The sequence below is a fragment of the Phalacrocorax carbo genome, chromosome 2, assembly GCF_963921805.1.
Source record: "Phalacrocorax carbo chromosome 2, bPhaCar2.1, whole genome shotgun sequence".
NCBI classification, from domain to species: Eukaryota; Metazoa; Chordata; class Aves; order Suliformes; family Phalacrocoracidae; genus Phalacrocorax; species Phalacrocorax carbo.
In genome coordinates this window covers 23,214,942-23,233,473 of record NC_087514.1, presented here as the reverse complement: position 1 = coordinate 23,233,473, position 18,532 = coordinate 23,214,942, and the positions used below count along the sequence as shown (strand labels likewise).

At 37.5% G+C, this 18,532-nt stretch overlaps 1 protein-coding gene across 14 annotated transcripts in view; it reads right to left on the bottom strand.

The window, feature by feature from the left end:
• Nucleotides 1–1,285: 1,285 nt before the first annotated feature.
• Nucleotides 1,286–18,532, bottom strand: part of UBR5 (ubiquitin protein ligase E3 component n-recognin 5) — a 91,850-nt gene continuing 74,603 nt past the window's right edge. For 8 of the 14 annotated variants that reach the window (XM_064442280.1, XM_064442282.1, XM_064442289.1 and 5 more), the window contains 19 exons: nucleotides 17,542–17,772; nucleotides 15,615–15,688; nucleotides 14,854–15,026; nucleotides 14,641–14,775; nucleotides 13,866–14,086; nucleotides 13,109–13,229; nucleotides 12,899–13,006; nucleotides 12,390–12,633; nucleotides 11,701–11,812; nucleotides 11,031–11,175; nucleotides 10,606–10,736; nucleotides 10,299–10,359; nucleotides 9,790–9,965; nucleotides 9,334–9,418; nucleotides 8,013–8,168; nucleotides 7,549–7,662; nucleotides 6,041–6,185; nucleotides 5,367–5,452; nucleotides 1,286–4,191 (listed from right to left, as the gene is read on the bottom strand). In XM_064442280.1, the coding sequence (XP_064298350.1) occupies nucleotides 3,979–4,191; nucleotides 5,367–5,452; nucleotides 6,041–6,185; nucleotides 7,549–7,662; nucleotides 8,013–8,168; nucleotides 9,334–9,418; nucleotides 9,790–9,965; nucleotides 10,299–10,359; nucleotides 10,606–10,736; nucleotides 11,031–11,175; nucleotides 11,701–11,812; nucleotides 12,390–12,633; nucleotides 12,899–13,006; nucleotides 13,109–13,229; nucleotides 13,866–14,086; nucleotides 14,641–14,775; nucleotides 14,854–15,026; nucleotides 15,615–15,688; nucleotides 17,542–17,772 (2,731 nt within the window). In that variant the 3' untranslated portion in view covers nucleotides 1,286–3,978. The remainder of the gene's footprint in view (nucleotides 4,192–5,366; nucleotides 5,453–6,040; nucleotides 6,186–7,548; nucleotides 7,663–8,012; nucleotides 8,169–9,333; nucleotides 9,419–9,789; nucleotides 9,966–10,298; nucleotides 10,360–10,605; nucleotides 10,737–11,030; nucleotides 11,176–11,700; nucleotides 11,813–12,389; nucleotides 12,634–12,898; nucleotides 13,007–13,108; nucleotides 13,230–13,865; nucleotides 14,087–14,640; nucleotides 14,776–14,853; nucleotides 15,027–15,614; nucleotides 15,689–17,541; nucleotides 17,773–18,532) is intronic. The other 6 variants (XM_064442287.1, XM_064442293.1, XM_064442294.1 and 3 more) reach the window with 4 other exon arrangements.

Genomic DNA, 18,532 nt, shown 5'->3' with positions numbered 1-18,532 from the left:
GATGGAGGCGATTCCAGTCGTGAAGCCTGTTTGCATCCTCCCCACACAGACCATGCAGGAACTTCCAGCACTGTGAGTCCAAGACAGGGGCTGAAGCTTCCACATGACCAATTCACCTACACGTTTCCATCTGTGTGTGGGCATTCAGACGTTGGGATAAGCAAGTGCCACATGCACCGAAACCCAGTTAATCCAGACTTGAAGAATCTATTTGGTTTTGGCAGACCTGTTACTAAAGAGGCAACTGAAGAATTCAGAAAAAGGTCAAATCATATGAAGCTTGAAAAGAGAACAGGAATCAAAGCTACTAAGCTAGGTATCTGTAATCTTCCCTAGAGAGAGTAAGCTAGAGAAACACAAGCATCAATGAAGCCAAGAGTACAGACACAGGAAAAGCTCAGAATGGCATTTACAGATTCACACACAGAGACATGATCCACAGGTTATAAGGACATTATAAAAAGGGAGTTAAAGGAGAACAGCAGTAAGCTTCCTCCAAGGTCACTACTGATCTACTGAATGTGGCATTAAGAAGGACAAAGAGGCGTGCTGAGCTGGGGCTCCCTGTGAGAAGCGGAACCCCAAGGGAGGTGGTTGGTGGTGACTGGGGTGCTTCTCCCACCTGCGTGCCCACTGCCGAGGAAGGGTTCGCACCCTGCTCTCTGCACGCTTCTCTTTGGATGCGCACATGGATGTAAACTTTTAAAAAGCAGCAGGTCTGTATACAAGTGTGCAAATAGCACAAAGATAAACGTAGGTTAAGAGATTAGGGAAGTTTCCTTTCCTCCACCTCCCTGAATGACTGCTGCTGTACAAGAGAAGGGCATTGCTTTTGATTCACAACTTTGCCAGTTTACAGCTTTTTCACCACGTTATCTAATGACCAAATTACTAACTTGCTGGAAAGAAAAGTTACTCCCAAACCAAACAGATGGGAAAGGCCACTTGATGCCAAGTCCATACAATTTTCTGCTTCTGGAAAACTAACAAAGCCGGAGCAAGTGATTTACCTTCTGTGTTGGATACAGTTAGCTAAGGAACAGAGACCAACGCTGAGATTTAGCCATGGAAGTTAGCATGAAGGTGTCGGTTTTCCCTAGATTCCGAATAGGGACTAGTCTAGTAGCTGGCGATTGATTTCATTAGCAGCTACCTTTACCTCCTACTTCAGCGGCTATGAACAGCTAAGGATTTAGACTACTAAAAAAAATGTAAACATTACAGAATTGTCCTGTAACTAGTTTCTCTACCACATCTGAAAAGTGAACTAACAGAAGGGCTTAAGTCAAAGGGAGATGAGGTGTATGATTTTAATAAACATTTTTTCTTATTAAAATCTTGATATAGTTTAAATATACCATACAGAGGAAAAAAGCTATTTATAAAGCTACATACACATTTCAAGTCAACGATGACAGCATAAATCATTCTAGATTCCCTCTCCACTTATCAGAATGCCTTGTGTGTGTATATAGGGTGAGCTACTGTGAGTTATCTGCATCATTTTTGTCTAGCTATACATTACAGGACTTAAAAAAGTTTAAGCTATATACAGAAATATATATACATATAACATATATTTATATGTTATACATACACATACACTTATATACATATACACACAATACATATATATATATATAACACAGTACTTTACATTTATATATGGCCTTTCATCCAAGGGCCTTGGATACTTTTTAAATACATCAAGTCTCACAAAGCTTTGTGAGGGAGGGAGCTTTATTTTACAGACTGGAGATTTGATGCCTATTCTAAACAGTTTCTTCCATTGCTTTCTACTCACTTTACACATTTCAGTTAGAGGCGTTCTTGGTAATGGAAATAATTACACCAGAGATCCAGGCATAAGGTGTATGTTGCTTTGTACCTTTGCAACTATCCTCCTTAGCATGTGAGAACAGCCATACCAGTATAAAATTTTCTCTAAACTAATACACACTAATATCTAGACTTGTGTAGCTGTACTGCTTTTTATTTTTAATTGAAACTAGCATAGTAAAGTCTGATACAGTTTTGAACTCAAGATACGCTGGAGGTCCCAGCAGGAAATCCGGAATAGGTGCCAATCCTTGTACACAGAAACTATGCTTTTCTAGGATGACTGATTTAGGAAGTATTCGTAGATGCAAAAATAATTCCACATCTGCTTAATTGATTTTTTCTGCAGTTTAACTACACAAGCCTGAAACAGTCAGCCTTATTTAGAAAACAGGATTTTCAGCATCAGTTTGGCAACTGGTGATCAGATTTTCTGATCTCAACTGTCCTCCATACCTCTAGCAACTAAACAAATGATGAAAACAGGCTTTTTTGAAAAATCACAGCTGTAGGTAACTTCTGTTCATCCTCAACTAGCTGACAGAAAGGGAAACCCAGTGGAGCTCTGGCAAAGGTGAATTCCACTCAGATTTTGATGGAACATTCATTTAGCTCTTCCCAACAAAAGAAAAAAAAAAATCACTAACATGGACTCATGGGGCTGGAGAAGCAAGAAAGAGGGAGAACATCACCACCACAAAAGCTCTTACCCTTCAATACTTAAGTTTGCTAAGCTCTCAGAAATTCCTTTTGACACAGAAGTAGTAGCCCCTTCCTTTATTAATCACTTCCTAACCCTCAAAAATCTCTCAAGCATTAGGGAAAACAAGCCCTAAGTTATGGTCAAAGCCTGCCCTCCCCAAAAGCAACCAACCTCTTCAAAAGTGAACATACAGCAGAACCCACTACAATGCAGTTTGAGTATTTTATTCTAACCTAATTACCTTGAGATTTTTCAGAACAAGCCACCTGCCCTTCAAACCAATTCTGTGAAAAGAAGGGGTTGCCTGGCCTGTTTCATTCAGGATTCTCTGCTAACTGTAAAATGCGGGCTGAATGTCTTCTGCAGGTCAATTATTCAGTTACAAAATTCAGATTTTTAACGAACAACTATGTTTAGTGTATGCTGTTAGCTAAAGTATAAATGGCTAAATAAATAAAAACTATTGTTTCTTCAGTATGACTTGGTATTTTGTCCGTAATTTCTTTATTAAAAAACTGTAACAAGATACTTAAAAAAAGGCTAGATACAAAAGAAGTTAAGCTGCTCACGAACATTAAAGTTTTCCAAAATGTATCTTCAATAATCATGATCTTATAAACATTTTACAGTTACCAGAAAGTGCCCAGGCTAAGTTTACATAGTTAGATAACGTAGTACAAGTGTCGGGTTAGAACTGGTAGTGGAACAATCTCCTGACTGTCTGTTCACTGAAACAGGGATACAAAAATGTTGATTGTGAACTATGAAATACTGTGCATTGGCCTCATCATATGTACAAAAAGAAAAAAAAACCCACTAAAGGTACAGATTACATGCAAAATATTAGTGATGGTATCTGATGCGCCAGAATTCAATGCAATCAGAACAAAAATTGCAATGAAAGTGGTTTCATAAGTGAACGATCCCAACTCCGGGATCTGAGCTGTCAGGAACTTTTTACAAGTTCAATATACATGATACACAACTGCAGCCAACCACAAATTAAACACCATAAAAAAAGTTAAAATAAAACACAGAACATACTTAATTTTTTATTTTGAAATTCCCTACTCCCTCTATACAAGAACCTTTGCTGAAACACTTTCCACAAAGGCAGCAGTGAATTTTCAGAACATTTTACATATTTTTTTCCCTCAGCAAAAAGATAAATCACAGTGTAAATTATATTGTTCTGCTGTCATCTTTGGCTGGGGTTAGGCAAAGGAGTTATTGACTAGCAAACTGTTGCAATCAGATGTTGCCAGTGCTCCTTAGGCCTTTACATTACAAATTTAGTACAGGAATGTTTGCATTTAAATCTTTAAAGTACCACCAGGGGTATGACAGCATTAACTTTCATAAACTTTTATAGACAAATGGAAAAATCTACAAAACCTAGCTAGTAATATTACACAGCAATACACACTTTTTATACTCTACACAAAACCAAAATTCTTGGTCTTAATGGCGAGTAACAATTTCTGTTTCAAAATCTGCTTAGAGGAATAGAGTGGGACATAAAGGCGAGAAATGCAAGTGTTTGCTGTGGGAAGATGTTGGTCATCTGGTGGTCTTATTGTGATTGATGGCATAGGCTGGAATCCCTCCTCACTGGCAGGCAATGATGGACTTGAGGTCCAAAAGTAAACCTGAAAAAAAGAGATGGCATTTAAAATTTTGCTCTACAAGGCTAGAATTCATATTGCCTACATGTTGTGTAGGGATACGTTAAAGAACTACTGCACAGTCACAGCAAGTCTGACCTTACTACAGCCTGTTCAATATGCCAGCTAAGCTCAGTGGTCATGCTACACACTTTTGTAGTAACTTCCTTCACTTCCTTTCCTCAACTGCTGATTATATTGTATACTTCTGTTAAAACTGATAAAAGCAGCACTCAAAACGATCCCATACCAACAAATCCTCGGTAAATGAAGTGTCCCCAAACCCATCTGGGAAGATAGTCATTGCCATCAATACAAAATGCATCAGAAATCTCACAAACCAGTTAGTGAGTACAGAGTGTAGTACTTGTACAGACAAAAGGCAGCAACAGAGAATATTTGGTTTATTGTCTCAAGTGTGAAATAGTGACTTGCAGAACAGAGTCACTACCAAAGTGTAACCATAGATATTCGTTAACAACTGTGCTCTAGATTTTCCGCTTTTCAGATTAGTCCTGGTTTCCTTTTAGCAAACCGTAAAGGAAAGGTAGTACCTTAAGTAGTAGGAAGTTAAAAGCAAACTGTTTTAAGAAGTGTACAATGAATATATTTTCATGTATGCATGAAATTCATGTGCCTGCCAATTTACAGACAAATTTTCCAAAATGCAACCCTCCGAACAATATCTTCTTCTTTCATGCCTCTCATCAGCTATTCCTAAAGGGCTTTGAGAAGCAGATAGTGTCATTACTGACATCTTACAGAGAGGACACAGGTGTTGCCCTCAGGATACAGAGAAGTCAGGAGAGTAGATGATCCAGGAAGAGAACTCGGCTTTAAAACCCTACTAGCTCTCAACACAATCAACTAACCACAGTTACTCAGCTTAAGAATGACCGTGCAGATGCTGCAACTGTGCTTCCAGAAGAGACCTATGAATATGGAAAAGGACACACCACGCTTACTTTCAGTTGCAAGAAGGCCTAGGATTCACACCTGATGTTTCCAGAACAGAAAGTCTAATCAAACCCTACTATCCTGCTCTGCTACCTTAAATCTTCACACAGAACGTCTCTGCAAGTAGACATAGTTAAAAACAGTAACGATTCCAAAGTTATTCCAGTTCTTCCGCACATTTCCACTGGGAATGGACAACTTACTAGATCTTGTCTTTCAGTCATACTCATCTTCTCAACTATGGACCAAAACCAGCGCTTGAATTGCAAAAGCTTCTCAGCATTTTCTCCTATGTGAAATAAAAAAAAGATATATATTTATTGGCCATTGTACCAGCTGAAGAAAGAAATCTGTTTTACATGTACTGCAAGTTGGGATCTCAGCTATAATCTCATTCATAAAAGTCCTGATACTGGAGACACCAGTAATTTCAAAACTAATACACATAGTTTTGATCGTAAAGGTTAACTCTGACATACCTCAAGAACTCCCACCCCCTCCCTCCCTAAAAGCAGCTAAATGTAGTTTAAAAATTATGTAAGAAACATTAAGACTGCATCCATCACATTTATAGTTCTAAAGTCAGGTCAGAACTTTCAGAAGGGAAGATACGCTGCCAGTAACAGAATCCTTGTATTTAACATCAGGGGACAGCAAAGTTGGAAAAAGTGCTTTTCCCCTCTGCCAGTGGAAGGTAAATATTTTAAAAGGTATATAAAAAACACAGTAATAATTTTACCAGGACTTTCAGTGACTTATTAACTGATGTCAAATTTGAAGAGGTAGTTTAAATTTCATGCTGGTAACTCTACTCCACACAGAACGAACAGTGTTACATTATCCCTGCAATTCTGTTTCTGAATAAGTTATTTCATACCTGACTCATCATTGAAAGAAGTAAAGCTGATGAGCATTTGCACATTGACTTCACCACAGCCATTTACCAAAAGCCTGAAATCTTCTGCTGTCAAGTCTTCTAATGAATTCTTTGGAAGTACATCCAGGAGCCCCTTCCTCATTGCCTTAAGTGAAAACCACAAGATTCACGTTGTAGCCATATCACTTTCAGATCAACTTTAAATGCATGACTTTAAATACATTACGTGAAATCCCCAATTAACTCAAAATTCATTGTTCTCCTAGCTGTTCTTCTCTTTCAAAGCTTTACCATCTGAGATGCAAATCTTCCGAAACAAAGAACTGCACCAATCTGTTAAACCCTACCTACTATTCCAAAAGAAAGCACTAATGGTTTGAACTAATATTTCTCCAGGAGCAGAAGCAAATGCACTCTGCAATGCTAAAAAGCTCATGTATTTTGCTAAGCTATGCTGAATCTGACAAGAATTACAAAAAAAATGCATCTGGGATGTTACTTTTACTTTGCTTCTTCAGATACTCACATGCCAACTCTGCTTTAAAAATGTTACAGGCACACATATGTATTTTATAAAAATAATATCCTGAAAAGATTGGAAATTCCATTTTCAAAATGGAAGAATATGAATAAATTTGTTTCAGTAAATTCCAAAATGAATACAAATGTTATGGTTTTCAACTCTTAAACAGGAGTCAAACCATTAATACAGGCAGACATGGAGATCAAGTAGCTTAATTCCAGGAACATGTTCTTTCTGTGAGAATTCTGGACCTAAACTGCACAGAGGTAATCTTGCAGTCTGCTAGCATATCTCAGGAGTGCAGCAGGAAACCACAGTCAGCAGAAATGACCAAATTTAGATGTAGTATCATATGACAGGGTAAGTGGTTCTAAGTACTGGACCTTCATTAACTGTTGACAAAAATATATTATTCCATAACTTCTATTTAAAAAGGGCTTAGAAAACCAAATTATTTTTAATATAATTTTATAGTCAATTGTTAGGTTTCTTGCCAGGTTAGCAGAATAAGATCAAAGTTGTATGCTTCATAAATGATTTTTTCTTTTAAAACAAGGAGACAAGTCAGAAGTTCAAGGTGATTTATGTAAATATTTTTAAATTTAGTTTCTTCATAAGGCTAAACAAATCAACAGGTAACAGATTATTAGAACAAAGTAGCTGCAAAATACAAAGCGAAAATTCCAAGAAGATATGAGCCATTTGAGCTCAAGAAATTAGCAGATATGCTTAACCAGTGAGACCAAGTTTAAAAGAAATTGTCTTGCATTCTGTAAGAAAGAGAAATTGTTCAAAGTACTCAGTCTTCACAGTACTGCATAAACAGCTTTTAAATTAAAATAAGGAAAATATTTTCAATCAAGCTGTCAAGACTTCAAAAGAAACCTGATTAGAACTATCATAATGAAGAAAAGAATTAACTGAAATCTTACTAATTTTTTTCTATCTTTTTTTTTATTTTTTAAACACTCCACCAAAGACTTACATGTAGAGGCTGTTCCGCTACCACCAACATCCGGTGTTCTGCGTACTTCCGGACATACTCATATACATTCTGAGGAGTGACTGGTATATTTACACCATTGGAAATAAGTTCAACCTGTGGCAAAGTAACAAGGACCATTTTAACAGGGGGAAAAAAATGAGGTGAGGGGCAGGAAATTACAACAGCCACAGTATGCTGCACAGTGATTTATTGCCTAATAGCCCTCTAAAACCAAGCAAAATTTATGACTACAGGTTAGCTTTGAAGATTCCCTATGCTTTACGATAGGCTCTGCATCATCTTCAAGGAAAAAACCCACACTTCAGCATCTAAGGAGAACACCGTATTTGAATCTTGGTACGGTAAAACATTATCTCTGCCATCTGAGAAGGATTATGCATATACTACAACACACAAAAGCTGCTGAATTCTGAAACTACAGAGACAGGTTTAGCTGTGCTTACCTGCCCTCCACCCTCCTCCTTACACAGGTCTATTGCAAAGGCTAAGTCCATTGCTGCAAACACTGCATCAGCATCTGTACTCTGGGAAGCGAGGATAAGTTGCCGAAGGCTTTCATACATAACTGGATCAAAAAAGGCAAAGTCATGCCAGTTCACCTATAAAAAGAGAGTATGTTTGAAACATACCAGTTGTTTAAGAATATATTCAAAGTTACATGATCTGTGCCTAATCTATGCACTAGCATACAGCAGTGCATAACCCAGTAACAAAGCATACGGACACTTGGAAATAAAGGCAGTCAAACTCCTGCTTTCAGCCTGCTTTTGAAGGTACATTAGAATACTCAACCGAAGTGCGTCAGCAGGACATAAAGATAGGTACGTAAAGCCTTTCCTGCTATTAAGGGCATAGAGGTGGTAAAGAAAATTTCTAGGTTTTTTTAAAACAAATTCTTCTACTTATCACCTAGATCAACAGAGATTTGACAGAGGTTGGCTGAAGTTGGAAACAATTTGCATCAGTGCTCCAAAATGCTGAAAGTTCCCCTCCCGCTCAAACGCGTACATACTGCTGCTGTATATACACATTTGAACAGCTGATGGCCTGGTAGCTGCATGGCACAGTTTCCAAAAATTCAAACACCAGTGTCTACTTCCTGCTGTTTTCTATAGTTCCTTGCTTCTTTGTTCTTTATCAGCCCGGAGAGAAAAGTTATCTACTGACTGAAGTAAACTAAGCCTAACTAAAATATTCTTTTATGTATCCAACATTTAATTGGAAGGAATACATATTCAAGAAGAAAAACCTGAAGGAAAAAAAAAATAAAATCAAAGGGTGTGGTGGAGAAGCATCTTTGCCAAAAGTTTAGGTAATTATCGCTCTGAATTAAATTATACCTACACCTAAGACAAAATTTTAATTACAATTCAATTCAATGAGTTCTCCCAAATATTGAGGAAAACGCTTTTCAGGAAGCTGAGATGCTGTGGCCTAGTACTGTCCAACACTATCTCTTCAAGTCTTCAGTCTCAGGAAAAGAAAAAGGGGAGACAGTAAGCTGTTTCTGATGAGAGTCAAAGGTTAACCTATTACAAATCATTCCATCTTAGTCAAATACCTGACTTCTAGTAGATCTACTCAGCTCAAAATCTAGGAAATGAAAAAAACCCTAATACTCATCAAATTAAATTTAAAGACATCTTTACAGTTCCAGTATCCACTCTGCTAGTCAATACATGCATGTTAGGGGGGAAAAAAGCAGTTTTTAAAGTTGAGATTTTATGTAACTGAAGGAAATTCAAATTTCTATGTTCAACTTACCTTTCTGCCAAGAAGAACTTTGATTACGTGTCTATTTAGTGTGATGGGACATAGTTCATTCTGCAACAAGCACAATCCTAGGATTCTGAAAATAAATGGGTTTTGTTTTGGTACAATAGAAGTTACACTGGAGATCTTTCAGCAAAATCCCATTAAAAAAGTCAAAATATTCTAAGACTCAAGCTGCAGCTAGCCTTCCAGCCCTATCAATCCCCAAAAGAAAATCATAGATTCATATAATTTCAAAAACATTTTTACTGCAGTATAAAACTTCTAGACTGTAAAAAAAGATAAGAATAAAAAATTTAACAGGAGAAGAAACCTCCAGTTGACATGAGAGATACAGAGCATAAAAGTAATAAAAGTTTTTGCAGCTCGGATCATTGGTACTCTCCCTGGTATTTTGTATATTCATCTTTTACAATTTTTCAAACTAGAAATTTAATAGTAGCATACCTGCCAATGTTTCTGAAGCAATTCAGCCTTGCTTCTGTGTTTTTACCAGGTCTTGGTGTATAAAACCCTCGTTTTCCAGGTTGGTAGAAAAGTGGTGCATTATCATCCCCGTCATCTGTATCATCTAATTCCATATCTACTACACTGCGGCTGGAACCATGTCGCTTTCTGTTTTCCTGTTTTGAAAATCAGAATAGCAATTCACAAACTTACTTCTAGTTATTGACACACATCAACAAGCTATTTGCTACTAGACCCAAAGATTCAAGTGCCATTGGTTAAGAATTTCCATTATATTTCCTAGTAGTAACATTTTATACTTTTGAGTGATTACTGCTTAATCTTTTCAAAAGAAAAAAAAGAATGAAAGAAAAAAAAGATTATCTACAGGATAATTAAACAGAACTTTGTCTTGCATGATAAAGGAAGGCTCTAGTTGCTTAAGTTTTTAAAATTACCTGATACAACTGGATCCTAAGTAAAACTTAATTTGTTCAACATTTCTTTACCTGCACTTTATCTGAAGAGTCTAGCAAGCCAAGATCCAATATACTGTCAGCACCGTTCTCCCTTGACAAGGGGTGGGGGGGAAGAAAGAAAAAAGGCAGATTTAATTTCACAATAAGGAACTGTCATATTCTGGAGCCAGACAGAGAGAGTAGATTAAACCAAAGTCTCAACAAGTCACTGGTCCAAAGAAAAGTATCTAGAACAAAGCAAGGAATAAGTTGCATGTATCAGTTAGATGTAGCACAGTACAAGTGCTTTGGCCATAAAATCAGTTTTCATTTCTTATCTAAATCCTTGATACTTTACCTGCCATGTGCAATAATGAGTTCCATTGCTTCATCAACTCTTGCTCTAAGGGAATCCTCACTAGCTAGTAACAGAAGCAGCTGAGCAGGGGACAATTCCAACAACATTCCTGTGATTTTACTTGCAAATGCCTGGGGATAAGGAATGATATGTCTTACTATTCTCCTCTAGTTCTCTCATTTTCAAAGACAGTTTTATGAAAATTTTAGTATTGTAAATATAGAATGCATTACAAGATGCCTCCTAAGCTAAATGACAAATTACAGAAACAAAATCTTATGAAAATGCCAAAGAATATCAAAACAGCCCCGTATGTTCAAATATTTTTACTTATGCTAAATAATAATGGACAAGGAGATTAATTTTTAAATTGAAAGATGACAAGAACTATGTATCATTAAATGTATTAGATGGGTAAGTCTTACTGGCTGCATTGCTTGCACTCGAGGGTAGAGTCTTTCTCCAAGGGCTTGTCTGTGTGCTGGCAGAGGGTCGGGGTCGTCACTAGGATTTCCTTCTGATGCCGGTCTAAAAGGCCGTGTGTCAATGGAAAGTTGTCTTCTAAAGTCCCTTAAGAAAATTACAGCAGTTTGTACTCATTTCAGAGGAAATATGACAAACTCCTCTGGAACAGTATCATTTGCACACAGATTCCAAATACCATTAGCTTTTATGCTGGAATAGTTGTGTTGCTCATAGCTACTTGGAGAGAATCATTCAGAAACAGATAGTCAAAATGAACCAAAGCTTTCAATACTGCTAGTATTTTGGGTACAGCGGTTAGATATGTCACCAACGGCAATGTTGTTTCTAAACCACCTCACAATTTTATTCCAGTACACAAGTTTTTATTATTGTTTTAGCAGGACAGATTGATAGCATGCTGTTGAGATATAATCTATTAGTGCTAAAATAAGCATAATTATTAAGGAATTAAAGTATATATTGAATTTCAAGAAATTACCCTGTAAATTGCTCCTGAAAGAGACAACCAACCTTTAATTTGAGGAAGTAAAAGTATATTTCCCAAAGAAAACCCAGGAAATTATTCTATTTGACAAAGTGTCTCCAACAAATTAAAAAAATATCACTTACCTATCTCTATCTCTCCGAGAACCAGCTCGTAAGCCACTACTTCTCCGCATTTCTCTCTCTCGCTCCCTTTCCCGATCTCTCTCTCCCCTATTTCGTAATCTCTGCATCAGACCTGAAGGGGAAATAACCTCGTAAGCTTAAACATCTTTATATTTCTCTTACCTAAGTTTCAGTGTAAGGAGGACACAGTTTTAGAAGACAGCTTGAGAGGTATCAATGAGACAGAACCACTTCACTTAAAGTAGTGATTGGTGTTCAGCCAAACTTAAGGAACCTGAAGTGGTAGTACCAACTTACAAGTGCCAAAATACTTCAAGAGCTTACATATACTTTCAAAAACATTAAAATGTATTTGTGACAAGCTAGATGGAGCAGTCATATTACAATGTATAAGCTCTTACTAGCTAAAATCTTGGCAATTATTACCTACTGGAGAGAAAGATACTCAAAAAGCTGAGAACACCTAAAGCAGACTCTTGTTTCAAGAAAAAACCAAGAGCTTCCTGCTTCTGAAAGCAGAAAAAAAGCCATTTCCTTGCCTCAGAGAAGTAACATGCACAATTTTCACTGTTCCAACACTGAGCTACCCAGAGAAATTTCTGAGACAATGCCAAGTATTTCAATGTAAAAAAGCATCCAAGGCTTTTATGAATGTTATTTGTAGATTAACTGCTGTGCATCACACTTACTTGTATGGGTGCCCTTGTTGGCATTCTGAATACAATCTAGATTTGGCAGTTTCTCGTTTGACAGAAAAGCCTGTGCAATAGCAGTATAAAAGCTTCGTGCTACACCGCTGCCTTCTCCTGGCTCATCCTTAAAAGTAACTTTTACCCTGTGTACAGCCATCGGAGTGGTAGCACACCTGCGACCAAAATGATTGTTGAGCTGCCTCATGGTCTGCTGAATTAGAAGATCTCTGTCTCGATCGACCTAGTAAAAACACAAAAAAGTTGTCTTTTCTTTACCAATCATCATACTGAGACAATTTCAGCTTCACAGGAATTTTCTGGACACTTCTGCGTAGGCTCAGAGAATACCAATTAGACTGTGAAAAACTACAGAGTAATTGCAACACACAACTCACAAAGTAAGCTTTAAGACACCTGCTTGCAGACTCTGAAATACAACTTCTATCAAGTTACTGCAATGTGCGGTAATTCCTTTTAATGAAAACAAATTCAGAAGACAGACTAACATTTTTTACCTCCAACGTTAAATCCCTGGATTGCTGGTTTCTAAGTTTTTCCATCTCCCTGCGGAATTTTGATTCCTTTACTTCAAAGCCACCTAGTTCAGTCAAGATCTTAGAATAAAAAACAAAGAAACAAAACCCAAAATCAGAATAATGGGGGACATTCACAATTTAGTTGTAAGAGGAATTGTCCTTACACTGGGCAATACATACCGATCCAGGCTCTGCGCCAACATCTTCCATGAATACTCTACCAAACAGCTCTAAAGAAAGGCGCCAACGTCCCAGCAACATGTCATGAGATATAACCATGCCCATGAAGCTACACTGTGGCCTGACAGAAGGAGGGGAAAAAAGTGACAGACAAGCAAAATGAAGTTAAATTTCAGACACATTTTGTGTACTTCTGCTTTTTCTTAGCCTCTGCCTTCAAATAAGTTCTTTGTTACTGATAAAAAAACCACACAGTACAGTAAGTTTGTGGACAAAAGCACATGAAGCTGCTTAGTTTCAGCTGAAGCACAAGTCTTGCTTCCAGAGAGAAATAACTCTCAGACCATGTAACTTCGCTGCTACAGGGAATTCACTGTTATTGGTCTCCCTTCAATAAAGACATTATTTTTTTAAAAAAAAAAAGCTAAAATTCAAAGTGAGGGCAGTTCAATCCCTAACTGCATAAAGTGTGGTCAGTATCATGAGACACAGATGGCAAGCTATCAATTCCAATTTTTAAACTTAGCTACCCAGGACATCATAGCAGGCATGCAGCAGGAAGTCAGGTCATAAAGGACTTTTACTACAGTTTGCACAGACCTCTGAAGACTGTTCAGCTGTTCCTTTTAAAAGGTATCAAACACAAACAATAAGCTAAAGCAAGCTACCCATTTTAATTTAGAAGACCTTTCAGAGTCCCAAATATCCTTTTATCAGTTCAGTAATATTTCATAAAGTAATTTTTAACTCAAACTACCTGAAAGATGTGAGAGGTGGCCCTTCACTTTCTGTCAATCCTATCTCTGCCAACAAGCTGCTTTTCAGTTGTGCTGCAAGATCATGAGCTGAAGGCCCTGGCTTTGAACTCTCAGATTCTTCTGTAGGCACGTTTTGTTCCTCCCCTTCCTTCTTTTGCCGATTTTGCATGCTCATAACATTTTTTAAGTTGGCTGCATAAGACATTTTAGTTGGAAGAACCTAAACAGGGAGAAGTAAAATTTAATTGCACTTTCAAAGCAGTCTAAGAAGGCTTTTTCAGGACACATATAATTTTTAAGCCACATAAAAGTGAGCATTGTAACTGACCTGTTAAAAACACTGTAACCTCAATCATTTCAACAAATAAGAAAAACCATTTTCCCACTTTATGTTTGCATTTCGTATGCTTACCATATAATGTTCAGTCTGTAGGCAAGTCAAATCTACTGGGCTAAAGAAAGACTTAATTCTTTTTATCACAAATAATTATATAATTGGCATTTCAAAATTCACTTGGGATGGTACCGCAGCCTTTAAAAACATTGCCTGAAATCTGCTATAAATCAGTAACCATAAAAGTTCCTACATTTAAAAAAAATTAAGCATACTTTTCATAAAGAAAAGTCCAAGTTTTCATGCTTACTGGGCTTTTAAATTATCACTCTGAAAGGTTCTTAAAATCCTCTCTGAAAACGTTAAAGTGCCTTTTTAAGGAATGAAGATACTAGCTTAAATTACCCTATTGTTTAAAGTAATAAAACCTTTAAACCTACCTCAAGGCAGTTTCTATCCACTGTGACTTCCACTAAGCATTTCCCGCTGTTGGCAGAAGATGAATACAGACCCTGACTTGGTCGGCCAAACAGATCTTCTTTGCGAGCATTTGGCTGAAAATTAACAAAAGCATTCTGGGTAAATAATATACTTCAGTTAGAAATGAAAAAGCAAACTGCATTTTTCTTCCAGAACACCATATCTGATGTCACCTGTAATAGATGGGGCTGGTCTGCCAGGGGGATGGCCTCTGCCAGAGGAACCTCAAAAGGATTGGGTGGAATGCAGCCGAGGAACGTCATAGAGTCTGATCGTCTGAAAAATGGATGGTTTTGGCCAGTCTCTGCTGGAAGGGAGTCATCATCTTTGTCATTGAGTGTAGCACCTAAGTATCAGAAGATTTCAATTCAATTTTCAGTGATAAAAGCAAAGGATTTAAAATACCAAAAATTAATACGCTTCCCTCTTAGCTATCTGACTGGAGAAGCATCTCTGCAAATTTAATGCTTATATAGGATGCTTCCACAAATCCCGTATTTTTATTAAGTTGCTTAATCATCACTTTTACTCTTTTTACTGTAACTAACTTCGTTGAAGATGCACGCCTACACTATGTGTACTTAGTATAGAGTATATATTCTACCATTTTCAGCAGCAGTTTCATCAAGATCAAAAAAATCAGTTTAACTCTGATTCAAATTTTAAATTCTGTCATTGTGTAGAATGGTAAGTAAGGGCATGAGTTCTGCAGTTTAGAAAGAAAGTAGACAAAAAGAGGGCACCGAAATGACAACAGGCAATGGCAGAGAAATTTGGTGAAGTAACAATGGTAAGAAAATCTTACTAAAACGCAACTTTAGTGTAACATACACAAGTAGCAAAATTTATTCAAAGTCTCAGCTAGCTAAAGGGGAAAGAACACTAAGAGAGTGTCACATTTTGGCGTACTACAGAAGTGTTTCTGTATACTAACTTTGATTGGTGTCATCATCATTTTCATGTTCTGAATCTTCGTTGTCAAGACCCAGTTCCAAAAGTTCCCGAGTTCTTAAAAGGGGAAAAAAAACCCCAAGAGAGAAAGGAAGAAAAAAAGAGAGTCAATCCTCTTGAAGAAAACGTTAGGCAAAACATTTATATTTGTAGCAATCAATAAAAGCAAGAGTGTAACCAGTAAACGTACTTGAGAGTTATACATAACAAGAACGACCTCACTTTAAAATCAAAGCACTGTAGCGTACCTCTCATTATATACTCACTGCATTGCCTGCAGTTACCCTTACAGCCATTTGGCCGCCTACCATGTTTAATCTAAAGACTTACAGCTTCAGACAGTGATAGGTACGCTTGTTTTTAAAGACTATGTCAATATAAAAAAAAAATATAGGAACCTTGCATTAGTGGAAGAAATATGTAAGGCAATACTGTTCTAGAATTTACTGGTGTAGAAAATGCTTAGTCCTATAAAAGCAATGTCACTAATCACACTTCAGAAGGTAAGTCTGCAAGCTGCGTATTGAAGAAAAGGATCTCACTCTATCATAAAAAGGATCAAGAACTTCGATTAGTATTAATTTCTGTCAGTCTGTACATTGTGAAATACGTTCTGAAACTAGATGAAGGCCGATAAAATTTAAGTTCATCCTGGCTACTAAAATGTCATCTAACAGAAGCAACTGACTGTTTGAATTTGAACCACTCCCCTTTAACTGAAAAGGTCTAGGCTTTCGTAGTTTTATAATAATGTCATAGGAATTTTGTAATTCTTCGATGAACAGTTATTTGACAGATTTAAATATGTGGATTTTGGGGGACAAAGAAGATTCCAGAAATCCTTTATCTCATGGAAAAGGCTTAAAGCCACAGGTCTACCTACTCAAGTCAGCTGGCAAAACACTCATCAGTTACCGTATTAAATCATCCCTACTTGTGAGGAAAATAATGTTGCCAACAACATCCTCTGGTATACATTTTGGGGTCATAACTAGCCTTACATTACCAAGATGTATTGCACATAACATTGGAATTAAAGCATAGTCCAATATATATCTAAAATATCAATACCTCGTATTTTACAGTTACTAATTTGTAGAGAAAAGGAAAAGCTAAGTTTGACCTATGCTATTCAAAATTAGAGGCAGGAAGGGGCAAAGATTTGCATTTATTTAACTGTTGACTAGGACTGTTCAGGTACATTACCTCAAAACTTAGTAAGAAATGGGAATAGGTGGTGTATGCTACCAACATGTGGACCCTTCTATGATCATTAATTGCCATTTCATAACAAAGAACATCTCTAAAAACCTCTCGCAACATTTAAAAAAGTAATAAACGCACCTTGTAAAATGCTATAGTTGAAGTCGCGTGGATTTTCAACTTAAGGACATTTTCAGCTATTATTTCCCTACTGTGCTTTAAACCATCAGGTAAGTATCAAATATCCACAACCAAATGGAAAACAGAACTACTAAGCCCATCATACCAGACTTCGACATTTTCTTCCATGTCATTCTTACTAAATTTGACAGAATTCTAAATAAGTTGTTCTCATGTTTACTGTGAGGAGCAGGTTGCATTTTCCAGCTGAGAAATTGTCCTGAGTACATCTTTTAGAGGCACTGCCTTGGAGTTAAGAATCAAACTCAAGTTTTAGTGGTAAGAAAACCTTTTACAGCAATCAGCATAAAAAGATTTGAATAGGATAACGCAACAGGCTTAATCAATCAAACACACACACATAAGTTCCTTTTATAATATGCATGTTACTACACACACAGGCACATAGATATGTAGGTATATGTATGTATTTTTATGAGTTGCTGAGTAACAACGTCAATGAATGAAACAAAAGGGTGTACGCCACTTCTGCAAAAGTAGTTTTTTCTGTGAGTCAGCCACAATACCTTTTCCGTTCCAGCTGAGGAGTATCCAATGTTGTCTGTTGATTCATTGCTTTAATCCAATAAATAAGAGCTTGAAAAACATATGCTACGTGCTTTAATGAACAGACATCTAGAACAGGAAGAACATCTGAGTGCTCATCGTTGTGAGAACGCATCAAAGACAGTGCGTAGTTCAGGAAGTCACCACGTGCTGACATCATTCCCTGACGGGCACTGAGTAAAGTAGCTCGTCTAGTGAAAGAAAAGGATTGAATACAGAGAGATTAGGCGTCACAATAGAATGCATCTTTTATGTATTAGTCTCTATATTTGAAATATAGATGTAAAAACTCAACATCCCCCCCCCCGCCCCCAAACAGTGTAATAGTAAGAGTAACCATCATACTTTTATGCTTTACTGTAAGCAGGTCAGGTGCAATATATTATAAAGAGTTAATACTCGAGATGAATCTAGTACATCAGAATAAACCAAAGGGCAACAACAACACAGGAAGCCAACCAAAATGAAGAAAGTAACTACACTGCTGGGTCCTGTACTTTGGTCACAACCACCCCATACAATTCTACAGGCTTGGGGAAGAGTGGCTGGAGAGCTGCCTGGCGGAGAAGGACCTGGGGGTGTTGGTTGACAGCCGGCTGAACATGAGCCAGCAGTGTGCTCAGGCGGCCAAGAAGGCCAACAGCATCCTGGCTTGTATCAGGAATAGTGTGGCCAGCAGGAGCAGGGAAGTGATCGTGCCCCTGTACTCAGCACTTGTGAGGCCACACCTCGAATATTGTATTCAGTTTTGGGTCCCTCAGTACTAGAAGGACATGAGGTGCTCGAGTGTGACCAGAGAAGGGCAATGAAGCTCACGAAGTGTCTGGAGAGTAGATCTTATGAGTAGAGGTTGAGGGAACTGGTGTTGTTTAGTCTGGAGAAGAGGAGGCTGAGGGGAGACCTTATCGCTCTCTACAACTACCTGAAAGGAGGTTGTAGCGAGGCAGGGGT